Source organism: Carassius auratus, chromosome 44, assembly GCF_003368295.1.
Source record: "Carassius auratus strain Wakin chromosome 44, ASM336829v1, whole genome shotgun sequence".
NCBI lineage: Eukaryota > Metazoa > Chordata > Actinopteri > Cypriniformes > Cyprinidae > Carassius > Carassius auratus.
Genome location: NC_039286.1, coordinates 15,459,036 through 15,476,037, shown reverse-complemented (window position 1 = coordinate 15,476,037; position 17,002 = coordinate 15,459,036). Strand labels below are relative to the sequence as shown.

At 38.2% G+C, this 17,002-nt stretch overlaps 1 protein-coding gene across 1 annotated transcript in view; it reads left to right on the top strand.

Annotated features, from left to right (window-relative positions):
* Window positions 1-17,002, top strand: part of LOC113062652 (glutamate receptor ionotropic, kainate 5-like) — a 77,389-nt gene that overhangs the window by 19,122 nt on the left and 41,265 nt on the right. Inside the window, exons 2-4 of the mRNA XM_026232651.1 lie at window positions 13,700-13,873; window positions 14,808-14,972; window positions 16,588-16,685. Coding sequence (XP_026088436.1) covers window positions 13,750-13,873; window positions 14,808-14,972; window positions 16,588-16,685 — 387 coding nt within the window. The 5' untranslated portion in view covers window positions 13,700-13,749. The remainder of the gene's footprint in view (window positions 1-13,699; window positions 13,874-14,807; window positions 14,973-16,587; window positions 16,686-17,002) is intronic.

The following is a 17,002-nucleotide window of genomic DNA, read 5'->3' as shown; positions in this document are numbered from 1 at the left end:
AAGAAGCGTACAACGGCCTTTTGGTTGTCTAATGCAATGACGTTGGTTTTTAAGTACATCCTATGAGACCGAATACTTTTTAGGAGCAGAATTTGAGAGAAAAACCACGAAATGGTGGATCCTGGGAAAGTGTTTCACACCTGTGTTTTTGGGCGCAGATCTGTGCTTGATCGAATTTTTTTTAAATGTAGGGTTTGACATGAAGCTTTTCCAGGAACTGGTCTTTTCTGTACTAAGACGGATTTAGTTGTCCATTCAGAGAATTTTATTTCAGTTTCAGTTTTTGTTGGTTTTCTTGAACAAGTGGATTAGTTTTAAGTTCAGTATTTGAGGCATAAATGTGATTACCACAGAAACAGATAGACTTTAGTAATGATGGAAGTCAATAATTTCTGTTTATTACAGTTACATGTTACATTAATTACTCAGTAAAAACTTTCTGGGGAAAAATCATTACTTCAGTCTTTAGTGTCACATGATCTTTCAGAAATGTGAAATCTGATCTGATGCTCAGAGAAACATTTCTAATTGTTATCAGTTTTGAAAACACTTGTGCTGCGTAATATTTTTAGAAATCTTGTGTAACGTCACTTTCGATCAGTTTAATGCATCCTTTCTGAATAAAATCCTTCCTGAATTTTCTACCAACAGACAGTCAGTGAGGCTAATAAGCTATTCTATGTCATGTTAGCACATATAAAGTGGCTATATAAGTGTGTTTAAAATGTCCACGTTTACTTTTTCTAACAGTTTGACTGTAAAGTGACAGACGAAAGAAGGGTTTGAGAAACATCCTTTTAATTCTGTCCTGACGTGGGATTTAGAATTGATTTAAAGGACTACAATGGCCTTTTATTGAACCAGTGTCAGTGTTTAAACAGATTGAAGCGATCTGACAGTGTGTGCATTATACGTCTGACTGACAGACAGCAAAACTAATCACATCATGGCAGTAAGTCTAATAATGGATGCTCAATCACTCGTCCATGAGACTTCTCACTGCAAGCGCTCTGAATGCATCCGCTTGCATAATCTTACAGCAAAAGCCTGACCCCTGATCAGTCATGATTAACCCCTGAAGATAAACATCACTGTACTGAGGATGTTGAAGGCCACTCTTGTCTGCATTCACTTGCTATGTTCTACGGTCTCATACAGTGGCTCTTTGTTACACAGTACCTTCACTGCTAAAATCTCCAAATTCAAGACACGGTTTCCATCCTCCTTTGCACTCGGCAAACTACAGGCCACATCTCCACGTTATCATTCACCAGGAATCAATCTCTCTTCTGTTTTCAAGGAACATAGCTGTAAAGCAGTGGGTGTAGCTTTCCATCCTCCCTCTTTGCTTTTCTTGAGGGATATCTGGTGATTTTTGAAAGGAAAAGATGGTTGTGGCTCACTTACAAATCACATTGAGGAGCCATAAAGATCGAAAAGTTCCCTTCTTACACAGGGTGAGAGGGAAAAATAACACAGTCTCTTTTTATCACTTTCTCTTGCAATATGCACTTGCTCAGAAGTAATAAAACAGCGTAGTTCTGATGTACTGGCTCCAAGTAATGATCTTACTTATTATAACGGTGTAGTCAACAAAGAGCTTTGTGACGCTAGCATACAGCCTTAAAAATTGAGACACAAATGGCCATATTTCAGTAAAAAAGAGTCTCATCTCCCATCTCCTTTAAATGGGAGTTGTGCTCGAAAATATCAGCTTGATATTTACATGGCAGAATGTATGTGTGTGTGTTATGTACTCACCTATAGGCACATATTATTAACGCTCTCTTTAAATAACAAAGAAAAATGATCGCACCAGACTTTAGACCAGGTTTGAGTTGGTCTATTTTCAGTTCCTCAAAATAACAATGCACCAACAATGCACCTGAACACACCTCTTTTTAAGAATGTGAAATTATATCAATATAAAAGTATAGTTAAAAACGTTAAGTTGGATTAATTGCAGTTAATATCAGAAAAAAAATTGCAATAAGTTAATTTCTTTGTATTGATTGACAGCACTTTTAAATAAGCTTTGGAAGAGATTCACTGTCACATTAAAGACTTCCTTAAGTGCTTAATCTGATGTATGTCTATTGTAAAGGCTGAACCAGGCTGGCCATACGTCTGTTTCACTTGTTCTAAGCAGTGCGCTGTATGAGTCATTTGTCTCCTTGGCTTAAGGCATTAGCTAATTAGTCAGATCAAATGTTGTGCTTCATGGGTAGAATGAATAACATGCAGAACCCTTTTCCCTTAAAGGACTCCATTTAGTAACCCTATTTTAAGACATAAAACATCTTGGGGTCACTTATGTCAGCCAGGAGGTGCAAATTATCATAAATTATTTATTACCAGAAAGGAGTCTTTAAAGTCAACATGCTGCTGCATTCACAACACAATTTATTTGCAACACATTGATATGTATTTAGACAGTCAATAAGGTCAGTTTAGATTTCATGTTGACTGCAATGAATCGGAGCAGACGGTTATACTGAAAGTGGCTTTATCAAAAGCCCATCTGGTACTGTAAATGTCTGAAAACTGACCTCATCTTTCTGTGGAGACTGAGCATAGTGGAAGAAAATGCTTTATTGAAATTTATCGCAAGCGTCACAGGTTTGTGCTGCCACTGCAGCATTTTGATATGTACAGTATTTTTCAATTGCTACGCATTTATAATAGGGGTTTTGCTTTGGATGGTGAAATATCACCTTCAAAATCTTTATGTCATAAGTGCAGTTGAGATAAAATAATATAAAAAATAGAAGAGATGCTAGAAGAGATGTTTTATGCCACATCTTTAGTGCTAGTGACTGACCTTTCGAGTAAAAGCCTCAGGGACACACGCATTGATCAGTATATTAACCTCCTTTAACCTCTCTGCTGAAGGCACGTGCAGGTGGTGCTCAAACTGTCGACAGTCTCCTTCTTATTCTTTTAATGGTCAAATGTAACAGGCAATTAGGAAGACTAGGGTCCATCAGGTGCAGCAGCATTCACGTTACTATTGGAGACAGGATGACTGTGAGTTAGCATGAAACGATCAATTATTTACTCCAAATCTAATGAGCTGCTGTTTCATTTTTAAGCAGCATTTTTGGGCACCATACTGTGCAATCGCTCTTAACTTGTGCCAAAAGGGATGGCAATGGTTTGGCCCTTTTAAAATAGTTATGTTTTAAAATTGAATGAATTATAATAATATTTGTAATTATATTTATACAAATATGCAATTTTGGATTTATTTTTTTCACACTTGTTGCAGTGTGTGTGTCTCTCTCTCTCTCTCTCTCTCTCTCTCTCTCTCTCTCTCTCTCTCTCTCTCTCTATGTATATATACAGTATATATAATGGATTACTTTGATCATATACTGGATTGCATACTCACCAAGTAAGTAACGGTAATACAAATTATATTAACATTTTTTAAATGCTCATAATCTGATTAGTTAGATTTTATTTTGAAATGGACAGTGCATTGAGTTGTCCATGTGTTTTACTGTATGATGAGTTACTGCACAAATTATGTAATTTTACTTAGAAGGCAGCTCCCTATGTAGGTAATAAGGTAGCTTAGTGCATGTCTTGGAACAGAGCCATTCAAACAAAACACAAAATGCAATGTTTTACACCGTTGTTAAGTCTTTCAGGTATGATGCAACAGACATTAACTGTGCTGTTATGATGGCATATGGCAATATGTTGAAAGACACAGATGTTCATAGGATAAATTTATGTATTATTAAATGATAATCACAACAATAAAAAAAATCTTCTGCTTAGGATTTCATTATCTGATTCTGCAGACGGTTGCCAATCAAAGTTCAGTTTTTGAAACCGATTTGTTCAGTTGATCAACTATACGACTCAAAATTGGGCATATACAATCAGACTGTTTTATAATTTGCAATTAGCTATAAGGCTTTCATCACAGCACAGACTAATAAAGGCATAGTCGATTATGCAGCTTCGCCTCTGGAGTACACACACAAAGCGATTTTCTGAAGACCAGAAGCATTTAGATGAGTACGGGGTGATAGGGAGAAGGGTTTGACTCCAGGCGTATATGAAGCTCGTCAGCACCACTGTCAAAGTGACAAGTGAAAATAGCTGTGCAGGACAGCGCTCGATACAGCGCAGACGATTCCCAAAAGAACTCCACTGATTGCCTGGCAGTTTAGTGCTTATTGGCGCAGTGCTCAGAAAATCACAGAGTAGATGCACAAAATGCTCCAATCTTTAATGCATTATTTATTTAGAACACCAAACGTCGATATGCACTTGAAATTGTTCAGTAAAAAAAAAAAAAAAAAACAGATGCTGAAGACTCAATCACAACAAGCAAATATAAATACTAACCAGAGGCATTTGTTAAGATTTTAAACTAGTGCATTCAGGGAGGTGAGAGAGACGTATGCCACACAGACAAGCAGTCAGCATCGAGCCTCAGCGCCACCTGCTCTCAAAGAAATGCCTGGAAACAGATCCGACAGTGTCCCGCCTGGCCTGTCTGACCTCTTCCTGTCATTGCATCTCCCTCAGAGCACCCTTTTCACACCTTTAACACCATACTAAGAGACAGAGAGAGAGAGAAAAGAAGAAAACAACTGGGGGACGGTACAGGTGAGAGGATGGAGAGGCTGATGTTAATGAGTCTAGCAGCAGATTTGGTCCAGAAGATTCTCTACAGATGTCCGTATAAATGACAGGGCCAGATTTAGCAAAGTGCTGGGGTGGGCTTTGCTAGCACACATTTTTCCTCACATGCTTCCAGCGTTGACGTTTTTAAGCATAATTTAAATGCAGTGTTCAAATGATTATTCTGCTCATTTCTGAGTGGCTGACAGAGATTTACAGAAGGATAGTTCGTCATTTTTCATCGGTGATCCATCCACCATCCATACGTCCAGAGGGGGAATATATATACCGTATTTTCCGGACTATAAGTCACACTTTTTTTCATAGTTTGGCTGGTCCTGCGACTTAAAGTCAGGTGCGACTTATTTATAAAAATTAATTTGACATGAACCAAGTGAAAACATTACCGTCTACAGCCGCCAGAGGACGCTCTATGCTGCTTAGTGCTCCTGTAGTCTACTCTGAAGACATAGAGCGCCCTCTCACGGCTGGAGATGGTAATGTTTTCTCTTTGTTCTTGGTTCTAAATAAATGTGACTTATAGTCCAGTGCGACTTATGTTTTTTCCCTCATCATGACGTATTTTTGGACTGATGCGACTTATACTAAGGTGCGTCTTATAGTCCCCAAAATAAATTTTATGAATATATCTGTTTTGAAATAAATCTGAAGAAAAGCTTATTTTTTTCTGTTTTGGCGGGGCTCCAAACGATGACAGGAAACGAGGACATCACACCCTGCACAATCTAAACAGGCTAGATCCGGCCCTGCAGAGAAATAATATAAAATTCCAGTGATTTTGATGGGAGCAGAGAAAAACAAAGAAAAAGATGATAGGAAATGACAAGCTAGTAGTGATAAAAAAGTATTATAATAAGATTGTACTGCTTGAACATCTGAGCAGCTACCAATATTTAGAAGGGGAAATGTCCTTGGTAGTGCCTCTGAAGAAACATTGCCATCTGTTCTAGAGGTTTCACAGCAGAGAGACCTGAGCTCTTCGGAGATCTCACTAAAAGGTCCGGGGAGTATTATCTAACCGTGTGAGTAAGAGTGAATATGAGAATGAACAGAATTTCTTTTCTTTGTCATGTCAGAGAACAGTCCTGAAAGTAACGATAACACATCAGCGTCACTGGTCAATCAATGGAGGCTTTCAAGCATGCCCTTCACTTCCACCGACAGATGTTATTACTCAACCACAAGTATAGTACCAGGATGAAGGTAGTAGAAGTGTTCAAATTATGAACCGATCACAAAATACATTGCTTTCCACCCCTATCAAAAATGATAACATTTATATTTCGATTTAACAGAGCTTGCAATGAAAGCACCTCTTGATTTATTTCTCCCAAAGCTAGTAATCTGGCTTAATGTTGCCATTTCAGATTTATGTTTTGTAATCTGGCTTTATGTTTGGAATCCGGCTTTGTTACCTGGGACCCGCTGATACATGTGTAATCCACAATCATGCCGCTTATCTACCATTGGTGTCATAATCTCGAATCCTATACACCTGCAGTCTTGGCAGTGTGACTGCTAAGAGCTAGTGCATCTGTAGCACGCTATCATTACCATCTGCTTCTATCGACTTCAGGAAGTTGAGTCATCAGACGAGATCGGCCATGCTTAGGGATGTATGGCTGTAAGTGTTGATAGTATCTAAAGTGTTGATATGAAGGGGATGTTTACAACACATCCCACTGCGCCAAACCAGCTGATTCCCCACCAACACACGTGAGTTTATTGTTACACATTGTCTACACAGCAGGCAATTTACAGTCTAAAGTGACAAGTGATAAAAGTGTGTACCTGCAAAATGACAGTACTGATTGTCTGATGCAGGTGATACTATATGTAAAGAACCGTCAAGGATCCATCTTTTGGTGGAGTGAAGATGTGTTGCTGACACAAGGGGTAAGCTTCATTTTTAATATTGGGCCAATGGCAATGATCTCAAAATGCCCAAGTATTGGCCTAAAAATAGACCTGGCCGATGTATTACTAGATGAGCCTTATCCACTCTTTCAATTTCTTTTCTAATGTTCAATTGAATGTCTTCTGTTGTCATCTTGTCAGCAGGTTTGCCTGTGAAGTGTGTTTGAGTTCCTATACAGTAGCTCAAACAGTAGAGCATGTCGCTCGTGACGCCAAAGCCATGGGTTTAATTCTCAAAGAAACTGATCAAATGCATGCTTGGTGTGCAGTGTAAGTCGATTTGGATAAAAGTGCCTGCCAAATGCATGAATGTAATTACATTTAATCTGTTTTCTATCTTGATTAATGTGCTGTATCAGTCTGATAATGACCATGTACTTGCCTAACTACAGCTTCAGCAACATTAATTGCAAGCAGTGGAAAGTCGACTCCAGTTGTAAAAATTTCCTGGGAAGATAAAGAGAAGCGATCTTTATCTGTTTTGTGTTTTACAGATGACTCCAAAGCTTGACTTTAAAGGACATTTGAAGTGTCATAATTACATTTGTGTGTCATAATTGCAGCAACAATGATTAAATGCACAGCTGGCATTTAGGAGCAACATCTGACTGTTTCCTCACAGGAAGAAAAGGGAGGACATTATTTGTAGGTGGGAAATTGAATGCATTTCTTTCTTTAGTCCCATCAGCCTCCTCCTGACTTCGCTCAAATGAGGGAGGCCGCTCATTTAAAAACTTGAAACGGGGGCTCCCACTTCAGATTTTGAATCATCCGTCCACCTTAGGGATTAGTAAATTGTTTGAGTGGAGAAGCAAGCCGGAGGAGCACTTTCTAGAAACAAAGGAGCAAAATAACAAGTGGGACATGCTTTAATGCTATCCATAAATGCTTTCAGCACTATCAGAGACAAGCTATATTGTCTAATCATGTCTAAACATCCCGTCATTTTTCTGTGGGAAAGTTAATTAAAAGAAAAGGATGTCCTTGGCACCCTGGTGGTGACTCTGAATGTAAATGGTTAATGTTAAACAGCTCATAAAATGGTATGACAAACAACCATGTTGAACACAGCATCTCTCGGCATCAAGTGCTTCATTCTGTCTGTTCTTTGTCTTCGCAAAGCCTTGAATACTCTTGTTTTGAAATGTTCCTCTTGCCCTCCTGCGCACCCTATTCTTCCTTGCTGTGATTTTGTGATTCAGTCAGGAGGCTACTGAAGTTTTAGTACCGAGTTTTAGAGGGGAACATAAAGTGTTTTCAGAGAACATAAATCCATTTTAGACTACATTGTTGTTTACTGATTGAAACTCAAATAGTATTTACTGCATTGTGTGGTTTCAGTAGTATTAGAGACTGTATATTGCAGGGACAGTCTCATCACACACATATCAATAGGTCACATTTCGAAATTATTCTGCTCTTGGAATTGAATGCACGTGTATTATTTGGACCTCTGTGATTTGAGTTCAAAAAGGAACATTTATAATATTTCTGTTGTCCCAAATTTTTCTTGATTTATGAAACATATTGAAACATAATATTGACAAACCGTTGCATAGGTTTTAATCTAGCAGATACTGTACTTACATGACCGGAAATAGCTCTTTATCAAATATAACTTTGTTTTAAAGAGGCGTTCTATTCCAGTGTGATACTTTTCCATTGTTTTTCATATTTAAACATGCACTAGACGGCAAATTTTAAGAGGGAATTTTTTTTTTTGACAAAAGCAAAACATCTTTGCTCATGTGCAAACAAGTGTGTGCCGCACACAACCGCGGATGATTTCATTCCCACTCAATTTGAGGCTGGGGTGGGCGATACACAGCATCGTCTGCGATATGGAAGGTGTTGTTTTAATAATCTGCAGTCTGATGTTATCCAGTAGGCTACATCACCAAATCATACACCGAGTGCATGCACATTAATTTATTAGTCTATTAAAACTCAATATTCCAGGCATTCTAAATTGTAGACAGCAAAAATGCTTACGCTTTTTATATGTATATAATTTCATGTAGGGCTAGTTTTCAGCAGATGCATGAACACATTTAATAATCATGTTAAAGTTCATTAAAGCAATAAGTGGCTTTTTAGAGATAATATTGCTTGTTTTTGCTAACGAAAATAGTTCTGAACAAAGATCACAGCACTGTTTTGCGTCTCTGAGCAATGGACGGTATTTACTTATCGAATGAATCAGATTTTTTATTTGAATGAATCGGTTGAAGCTCAATGACTCACTTATTAAGATTCACTTGCTGTAACTGGCTTCCTTTATTTTTTTAGTTTTAAAGGGGTCATACAGTATGATGCTTTTTTAAAGATCATTATTTTGTTTATTTGGAGTAACAGTATATGTTGCTTTCATGTTCAAAAACATTATTTTTCAAATACTGTACATTATTGTAGGATATCTGTATTTTTACTTGAGTATGACGTTCAGGTACTTTATACTCCACTAGTTCTGTGTGAAGGACCCCTTGCATTATGCTTAAGGTAATATCTGGCACTGTTTAGATAAGCACATAGTGTTTACCCAGTGTACACATTTTGCTTTGTATGTAAACCATTTACTTTTAAAATATTGCATTGTCAGTGTTTTATATTTAACTGTTTAGTTACCAGTGTTTGTTTTACACTTAAATGCACTCTGTGCTTCATCTCCACTGCCTCCTCAATTCTTTAGGTCATATAATAATCCAGAATAAATTCATTTGAAAATCCAAGTTTGCTTGCGCATGCTAATTTAATGATTTTTGCTGTTACTATTGAAATGCAGAGCTGTGGCGCAATGGGTGGTGCACAGTTTGGATGGAGTATTGAAGCTGAAAGCCCAGAGTTTTTCTTTAAAATTGATAAATGAATAAAAGATTGATAAAAATATCCAGTTTATATTAGAGCCTCTGTAACAGAGGACAGTTAGTTAGCTGCATGGGTGTTTATTTTTAGCATGCTAAAACCATTTTTAGCATGTTTGAGGGGGTGTGCATTGCATGTGTAGCCGTGGGCTGACAATTTGTGAAGGTGACAAGGGAAGAGTCTGGAGAGAAACAGTGGTCGAGAGAGAAGAAGAAGGGGTGAAGTCACTGACATTTTGTGTTGGGACAGATGATGGCTCCTTTCACAACCCGAGATGATGGTCACGAGCTCAAGCCTGAGGCACTGGCTAAATAAGACGCACACCTCTGCTGAAACATGAGCAGCTTGGAAATCCATCTCTTGAGGTCAATGACAAACTTATTATTTTCCGACTTATTCCTCTTATCATCCTATTTTATTCTTCATGTCTCTTCTCGTTAAGATACTCCTCAATTTAATGTCTGGACTGCTTTAATGGTTTGTATTTTTGAAGCTCGAAAGCTTCAGGCTTATATTTTTATATAATCTCTTTCACTCAACAAGCAACCAACTCCTGTGTCCAGATGACGCTTTGTGTTTCTGTCTATTTCTGTCACGTCCAATCATCCCAAGCTGTTCCCCTTCATCTTGCTAGTGTATAAATGTTTATTCTTCTTCTGCATTATGCACCGTTATATCCACACACCTCACCCATCACAAAAAGAGAGCGAAAGATATCCCCTGTCTGTGGCTAAATGAGAGGATTATCCCTTCATTATAGTATGCCACCGCTGCCTCTGAGGCAAACAAACCTTTTTATTTGCCTCAACCTCACAGGATAAGCCATGTTAATGTCCCGAACACAGATATGTATTACAGTCAGTGTGACAGGCATATTAGGAACACTGTTTTAACATTTTTGTTGTTCTTCTAACAGCCTGTGGAGAAGGATCACAGCCAGCTGGCTTGGAGTGGCTGTTCCAAAGTAAATCCGAATGAAACCGCAGGACAGCGTTTGAGGTGCAATGTGAGAATTAGGATATTGGATTTGACAACACGGGAGCAGTGACTGCATGGAATATTTTCAGCAGTCTAGTCGAAAACCTGTCGTCTTGAATACCTGACAATTTTTGTAGTGTTATTTGGTTTGAGCCTCTTGGTACTTAGACTCCCAAAAGCAGGGTTTTAGGTTTGCCTTTGATCAAAAGCCAAGCAAGGGCAGAGCCTTTAGTTTTCAACACAGCATCTAGATATTAGGTGGCACTAAAACAACTTTCTTTAAGGTTAAGAATAGTAGATGTATGGAATTGCTTATGCTTTATCACTGGTCTGATGCTTAGCATTTGTCATCCACCCATCTAAGAACAGGATTTGTTTCTAGTCATATGTACAGAGGGCTGCAGACTACGTTTAAAACGGTCGCATTTGCACCCAAAAAATTTAATTTGTGAGTGAGGTTTTTGCTGACTTTGCCACTGGCGATTTAATAAATGTATATGTTCTGATTTAAAAACGTGCATGTAATGACTTTCTCCTGATTGTTTTGGGATCCCATCATACTGTATGTTATATTGACATAATTAACCGAGACGATGCGGATCAAAGTTTTAGTCCTCATCTCTGCCGAACACCAGCATTGATGGCACACCTGCTAAAATTGGGCTCCAGTTGTGGTAACATGAAAGAGATAGAAAATGACAAAGACGTGCATAAAAGTGCAGAAACGTCAGTATGTTTTTGTGTGTTTAATTTTTATTGAATTAATTTGTTTTCCAGTTAGATTGCTTGCTTCAACAGCCATGCTGATATTTTGTACAACATCTTGTGTGATACTTCATAATTTAATAAAAACACACAGGCCACTGGACCAAGAAGATGGTGGTCACTGTTGAGATTTGTAAACGTTAACAAGGTGTGAATGTTCACGCATCAGTCTTTGGATGTTAAACACATTCTGTATTGTTATAAAGAGTGAGAGCAGCGCTCCATTGATTAGTCGAGCCTGCAGGCAATTACACTGACTGTTAAATTCAATGCATGCATACAGGAAAGCTAACAGTTAAATAACAGAAACGGCCTAGCTTGAATTTCTGCTCATTCAGCATGCTGGCACCTCATGTGGTGTTTACTTGTGTGTATGTTAATACTACACTCTCCCCCTCTCGGTTTACTTTCATCTTTCTCTCCACGCTATTTCTGCTTTATCTCATCCCGGCTGTCTTTCTTCTGTCCTCTCCTCCCTTTTTGGTTCGCTCACTTCATTTTGGTTCCATTCGGGCTTCAATTTGAATGCATTCAAAGGGCCTTATTGGCAGGAAAGATAAACATTTACTTCAAGGAGCCGGGGAAGGCCAACTCAAATCAAGCTGTTGACGAACTCAAACACAGGCAGCCCAGGATTGACGGCGGCTTTAGGGATGAGCCTCTTGATCTTTAGGTTGACTTGTGTCTCTGTTTTGTGCGGCCTATGTACACACACACACACACACACACACACACAGCAGACCGGAGTCTTTTTGGCTCCATTATGCTGCATTCGTCAAGCGTTCAATCTTTCTCGCTCTCCTCTTTGTCTCCCAAAGCCATTTCTGATTCTGTTTCTTCTGGCTGCATTCAATTCTCTCGGCTTCTCTGTATTCTGTTGTGGGTTTTCTTGTGGTGAATTGTTTTATATCGCAGCGTGTGGCCTGTGCCGAGGTTGTGCCACAAACAATCATTATACGTCACTTTGATGGACTGGGTTGTAAAATATCTGTCATGGTCTATTTTTGTACATTTTTGATTTCCCCGGTAATTCGTTTACTGTTCCATTTGTGTGCGTGCTCATTTTTCCATTCATGCACCTCTTCTGAGATTGCTTTATCTGTGAGCAGCGTATGTGAAATATCACGCACATGGTATTTTACTCATGACATACACTCTCAGAAAACAAGTTACAAAATTGTCACTGGGGCGGAACCTTTAAAAAGACACACCTTTGTACATAAATAATTCCATATTGGTGCCTTAAAGGTACATATTAGTACCTGAAGTGTACATATAAGTGTTCCTTTTGAAAACGTACATCTACATTTTCCTCCTTGACTGAAAAGCTTTGCAAATCCACCCATTGTACGCTCATGTTATTCGTCTGTAGACCATCCCAGAATTACTATGTGAATCAATGTTAAGTAGACAAACACAATAGACCAGATACCTTAATATTTTATCTATCAAAATGACCATTCTGAATCATCCATCATAGTTTAAAAAATGCAGTTTTTGGTTTTCCAGTTAATAACCTTAGCTAGTCACTGCAACTGCTGCAAATATGTTTACATGTGCTAATAGACAGCAATGTACTCTTTTGCAATGGTCCTGAATATTTTATCACATCCACAGCATCCCATACAGCATATTATAGCACTGGGCATCTTGTGTGTGTGGGTATCTCAATGTGTGAATGGGAATATATACCTATGCTTGTATGCGTGTTAGTGAAAGGCATTGAAAAAATCGATGTGATATGTTTAAAAGTGCAATGTTTGTGCTGCTTGTGAACCAAAATGGTGAATGAGGAAGCCTTTAATAGCGGGTGGGTGATGCAACTCATGGACAGAGTGGTGTGGACAACAGCCAAGTTAAACAAAATCGAGAATTACGTCTGGAATGGAATAATACTATAAAGCTTACTGCAAGTTGTGTATTATATACATGTACGTGAGATGAATATTATTCAGTGTGCCATCTTGCAGCATTGTTTTCACATTTCCTCACTATGTTGCAATGATTGCAATGAATGATGTATTAAAAAGTTGCATATTTAATTTAACTTCTAGCATATAGTTATCTAGGAGGTTTTTGGTTATTCTATCGTTATGTTGTGTATTTTTTTTTTACCTATACAGTAACTTTAACATATCGAAACAAATTCTGATACTGTCTTTTCCCCTTTTTTTGTCTCTCTTGTTGAAAAGCATAAATAAAACAATTTATGCAATCTTAAAAAAAAATCTCCCTTTTTTCATTTTGTACAGTAATGTTTTGATGTCCATATTCACTGGTAGCATTTCACATAACAATGTTATATTTTTTTGTATTTGTAATAAATTTTTATGTAGCCAAAATCATCTATATTTAGGCATATCAGACATTCATTGGCTACTGGCCATAGCATGAAAATCATTATCTGCTTGTTGATAACAGAGAGAATTTTAATATTGTGCATCCCTAGTTTCTTTCATTAATTCTGTACGTCATTGGATGATTTCTCATGTGTAGTTCCGTACCTGTCCTCCAGGTGGCGGTGCAGGCAGCCAGACGACCGTTCTCCATGAGGAGCAGTGGAAGATGCCGGCTCTGCCAGCGCTGCTGCTGTCGATTCACCTCCTCTTCCTCCTCCTGCTGTTGCTTCTGCTGACCATGGCCCCGTCCTCTCACAGCCAGGCGCCCGCTCTCGCAGCTGTCAGGATGGGTGAGAGTCCACCACTTCCTGTTAGAAAATGCACAAAAGTGCGTCTTTGCATCATCATTCACTTTCTAGGGTGTTTCTAGGTATTGCAAGTCAAAAAGAAAACCTCCTCAAAAAGCAGCATAATTTGAGGTATCTTTCATTTCTGAAGCAGAAAAAGTGTTGGGAATGGTGTCAGTGTCAGGTGTAATAGTAATAGTACTGCATGGCTTTACCTATGCAACTGTGGCACCAGCCTAGTTCCCGTACTAATAAAAAATAAAACACTTTTTATTTTATTCAGTTGCATTAATCTCTTAATAACCCAAATGTTTTTTTGTTTTTGGTTTCTGTAATGAAGGCAGCAAGAATCAACGTGAAGCCCACATTTAAAGTGTCTTTGAAGCTTGTTCTTGATTTAATCTTTAAACCCATCTTCTGAAGCACTGGGCTTAATCTTTTTCAACTAAACACCTGTTATGCAGAACAGAGAGCGTGAGGAGATAATCACAGATAAGTATGTTAGGATAGTTTAACTTCAATTTTCTTTTCAAAAATACGATTAATCCACTTTGAATCCGTTTAGAGCAGAGTTCAGGCAAAATTAGACAATATTATCGGTTTCAAGCAGGAGACTTTTTCAAAGTGTATTGTCCTCGGCTGTTGCTTCACAGCATGTGACTGATTGCTGCAAGCATCTGCCTGTTCGTCTTGATTATTGGCAATAATAAAGCATCAATTAATCTCTGGCAAGCCTCCAAACGAAACGCGCTCAATAGCACAATCTAATCAGTTAACATCACAACATGGGACATTCGTTGCAAACTTGTTTCTGTTCAGTTATGATGGCTCCATCTTTTTGCAATAACAAACACAACTTCAGTCAACAGCATCAGAAAACTCGATTAAGTTCCAGAGCAGAATCAAAACACAGAGCTTTTTCTTTTTTCCTCTTCAGCTGCTATTTTAGATGATCAGTCAGCGTGTGGACGTGGAGAGCGGTTGGCATTGGCTCTGGCCCGAGAGAACATCAACAGTTTGATGGAGGGTCCGGCACGAGCTCGCGTGGAGGTCGACATCTTTGAGCTGCAGAGAGACTCTCAGTACGAGACCACAGACACAAGTGAGTCCAACAAACCGACTACACACACACACACACACACACACACACACTGGTACTCACATCAAACGGCATTCACAAATTTCACTTCTGTAATGTGAAGTGTTTTGAATGAAACTTGAATGGAAATCCAGCAGGAACAAATTGTAGGGTGGGACAAGATTTAATTGGAATTTGATTGACAAATGTGAGGATGCTTTTTGAAAGGAAAGTCAAGGCTGAAGGTCAAATTGGCATGATTTATTTTTCTATTAGTATTGAATCTATTTTTATTTGCTATTATATTATATTATATTATATTATATTACAGATTTCTTCATTATTGTTAATGAAAATTTAAAACAATGTCTTTTTTTTTATATATATATATTCATCGGAATTTGAATTATTAAAACTGGGCATTTTAGAGTACGCTTTTCGAATGAAAGGTCAAGGTTGAAAGCAGAGCCGATCCTCTTTATATGCAAAGTACACAAGCTGCGTAGGGCCCCAAAACACCAGGGGGCCCCCTTGCTCTCAAAAATTGATTTACTTTTAATTTAATTTTTTAATTTGGCCAGCGGTTATGAAAACTGATTATGTCAGTTATTTTAATGCATTGCGCTGTCGCCCTTTCTACGTATAAACCATTCAAATAATGTAACGTGAATGTCATACAGTGTCTTACTCGATTAAAAAGTTAAAAGCGTACTGAGCCATGGAAGAGACACAGTTTCTCCAGCTCTTTCTGTGAGCGCGACTCAAGATGTTTCAAAGACGTTTCATCCATTCATAATCATAATATTATTCATTAATAGCTATTATATGACATTATATTATACTGTTATTGTGATCAAATTTAAATTAACTATTGGCAAGGTTAAAGCCTGGATTACCTGTGACAGTATTTAAAACAATGCTTACATTTTGTTTTTCTTTAATATTTTTGAGCCATTTGTCTGATGATTAACATTATTTTCATTCGAGAAAGTTATACAATTTTGATGAAAACCTTTTTTTTTTTTTTTTTTTTTTTTTTTTTTTTTTAATAACAATTACTGCTGAAGTCTGCACAATAAAACCAGGAACACGGGTAAAGAAAGAAAATAAAATAGTCAATTTTTAATTCAGGTTTGCTTTAACCATTGGACTGAAATGGACTGATAACACACTCTCACAGCATGTGAATGTAACAGTATAAAAGATTTTCATTTGATTCAAAATGAATTGCATACCCATGTCACACATGCACAGTGCCCTGAACATTTCAATGCAACACAGTTCAAAAGCAAGCAAGAGAAAAAAATCTTTTCATCTAAATACACACCGTTTGCTCTCTCCCTCTCCCTCGTTCTTGTGTTGAATTAGAGAAGCAATCTCCTATAGGCAGAGCATAAATCTGTGTTGTGCTTATTGATGTAATTAATCAAAAAGAGCTTTGCATTGACTCCTAATTTGATATAGCATCTAGAAACAAGACACAGAACTGGATGGTGTCCAGGATGTTGGCTTTTTCTCTGTCCACTGCAATGTCTGTCTCTCTCTACCCTGTCCCTTTCTCATTCAGTCACTGTCTCGCTCTCTCTCTCTCTCGTGGTTCCTCTATTTATCTGTCTCTTTCTAATGCTACATCTCTCAGTGTGTCAGATCCTGCCAAAGGGAGTGGTCTCCGTCATCGGTCCTGCCTCTAGTCCCGCTTCCGGATCCACCGTCAGTCATATATGTGGGGAAAAAGAGGTGAGAATGAAAGGGAGCGTATGTGTCTGGGAGAGCATTTCTTGAAATGATAAATTGACACTGCTCCTCAGCCACAGGCCATTATTTCCTGCGTGCCTTTGAAAAGCATCTCCCCGTCTGACCTAATTTCCCATATTTTCTCTCTCGTCTCCTTCCTCATGGTTAGAGATAGAATGATATATCAGCCAGGATGATTAATTGGCCGATATCTGGTTGTTTTGGTGCCCACTCAGGCAAAAAACAATTTGATATTGTGTAAAATGAATGTGCATTTAATTCCTGTCATTTCGTGCACGCCTAATTTATTGTTCTTAAAT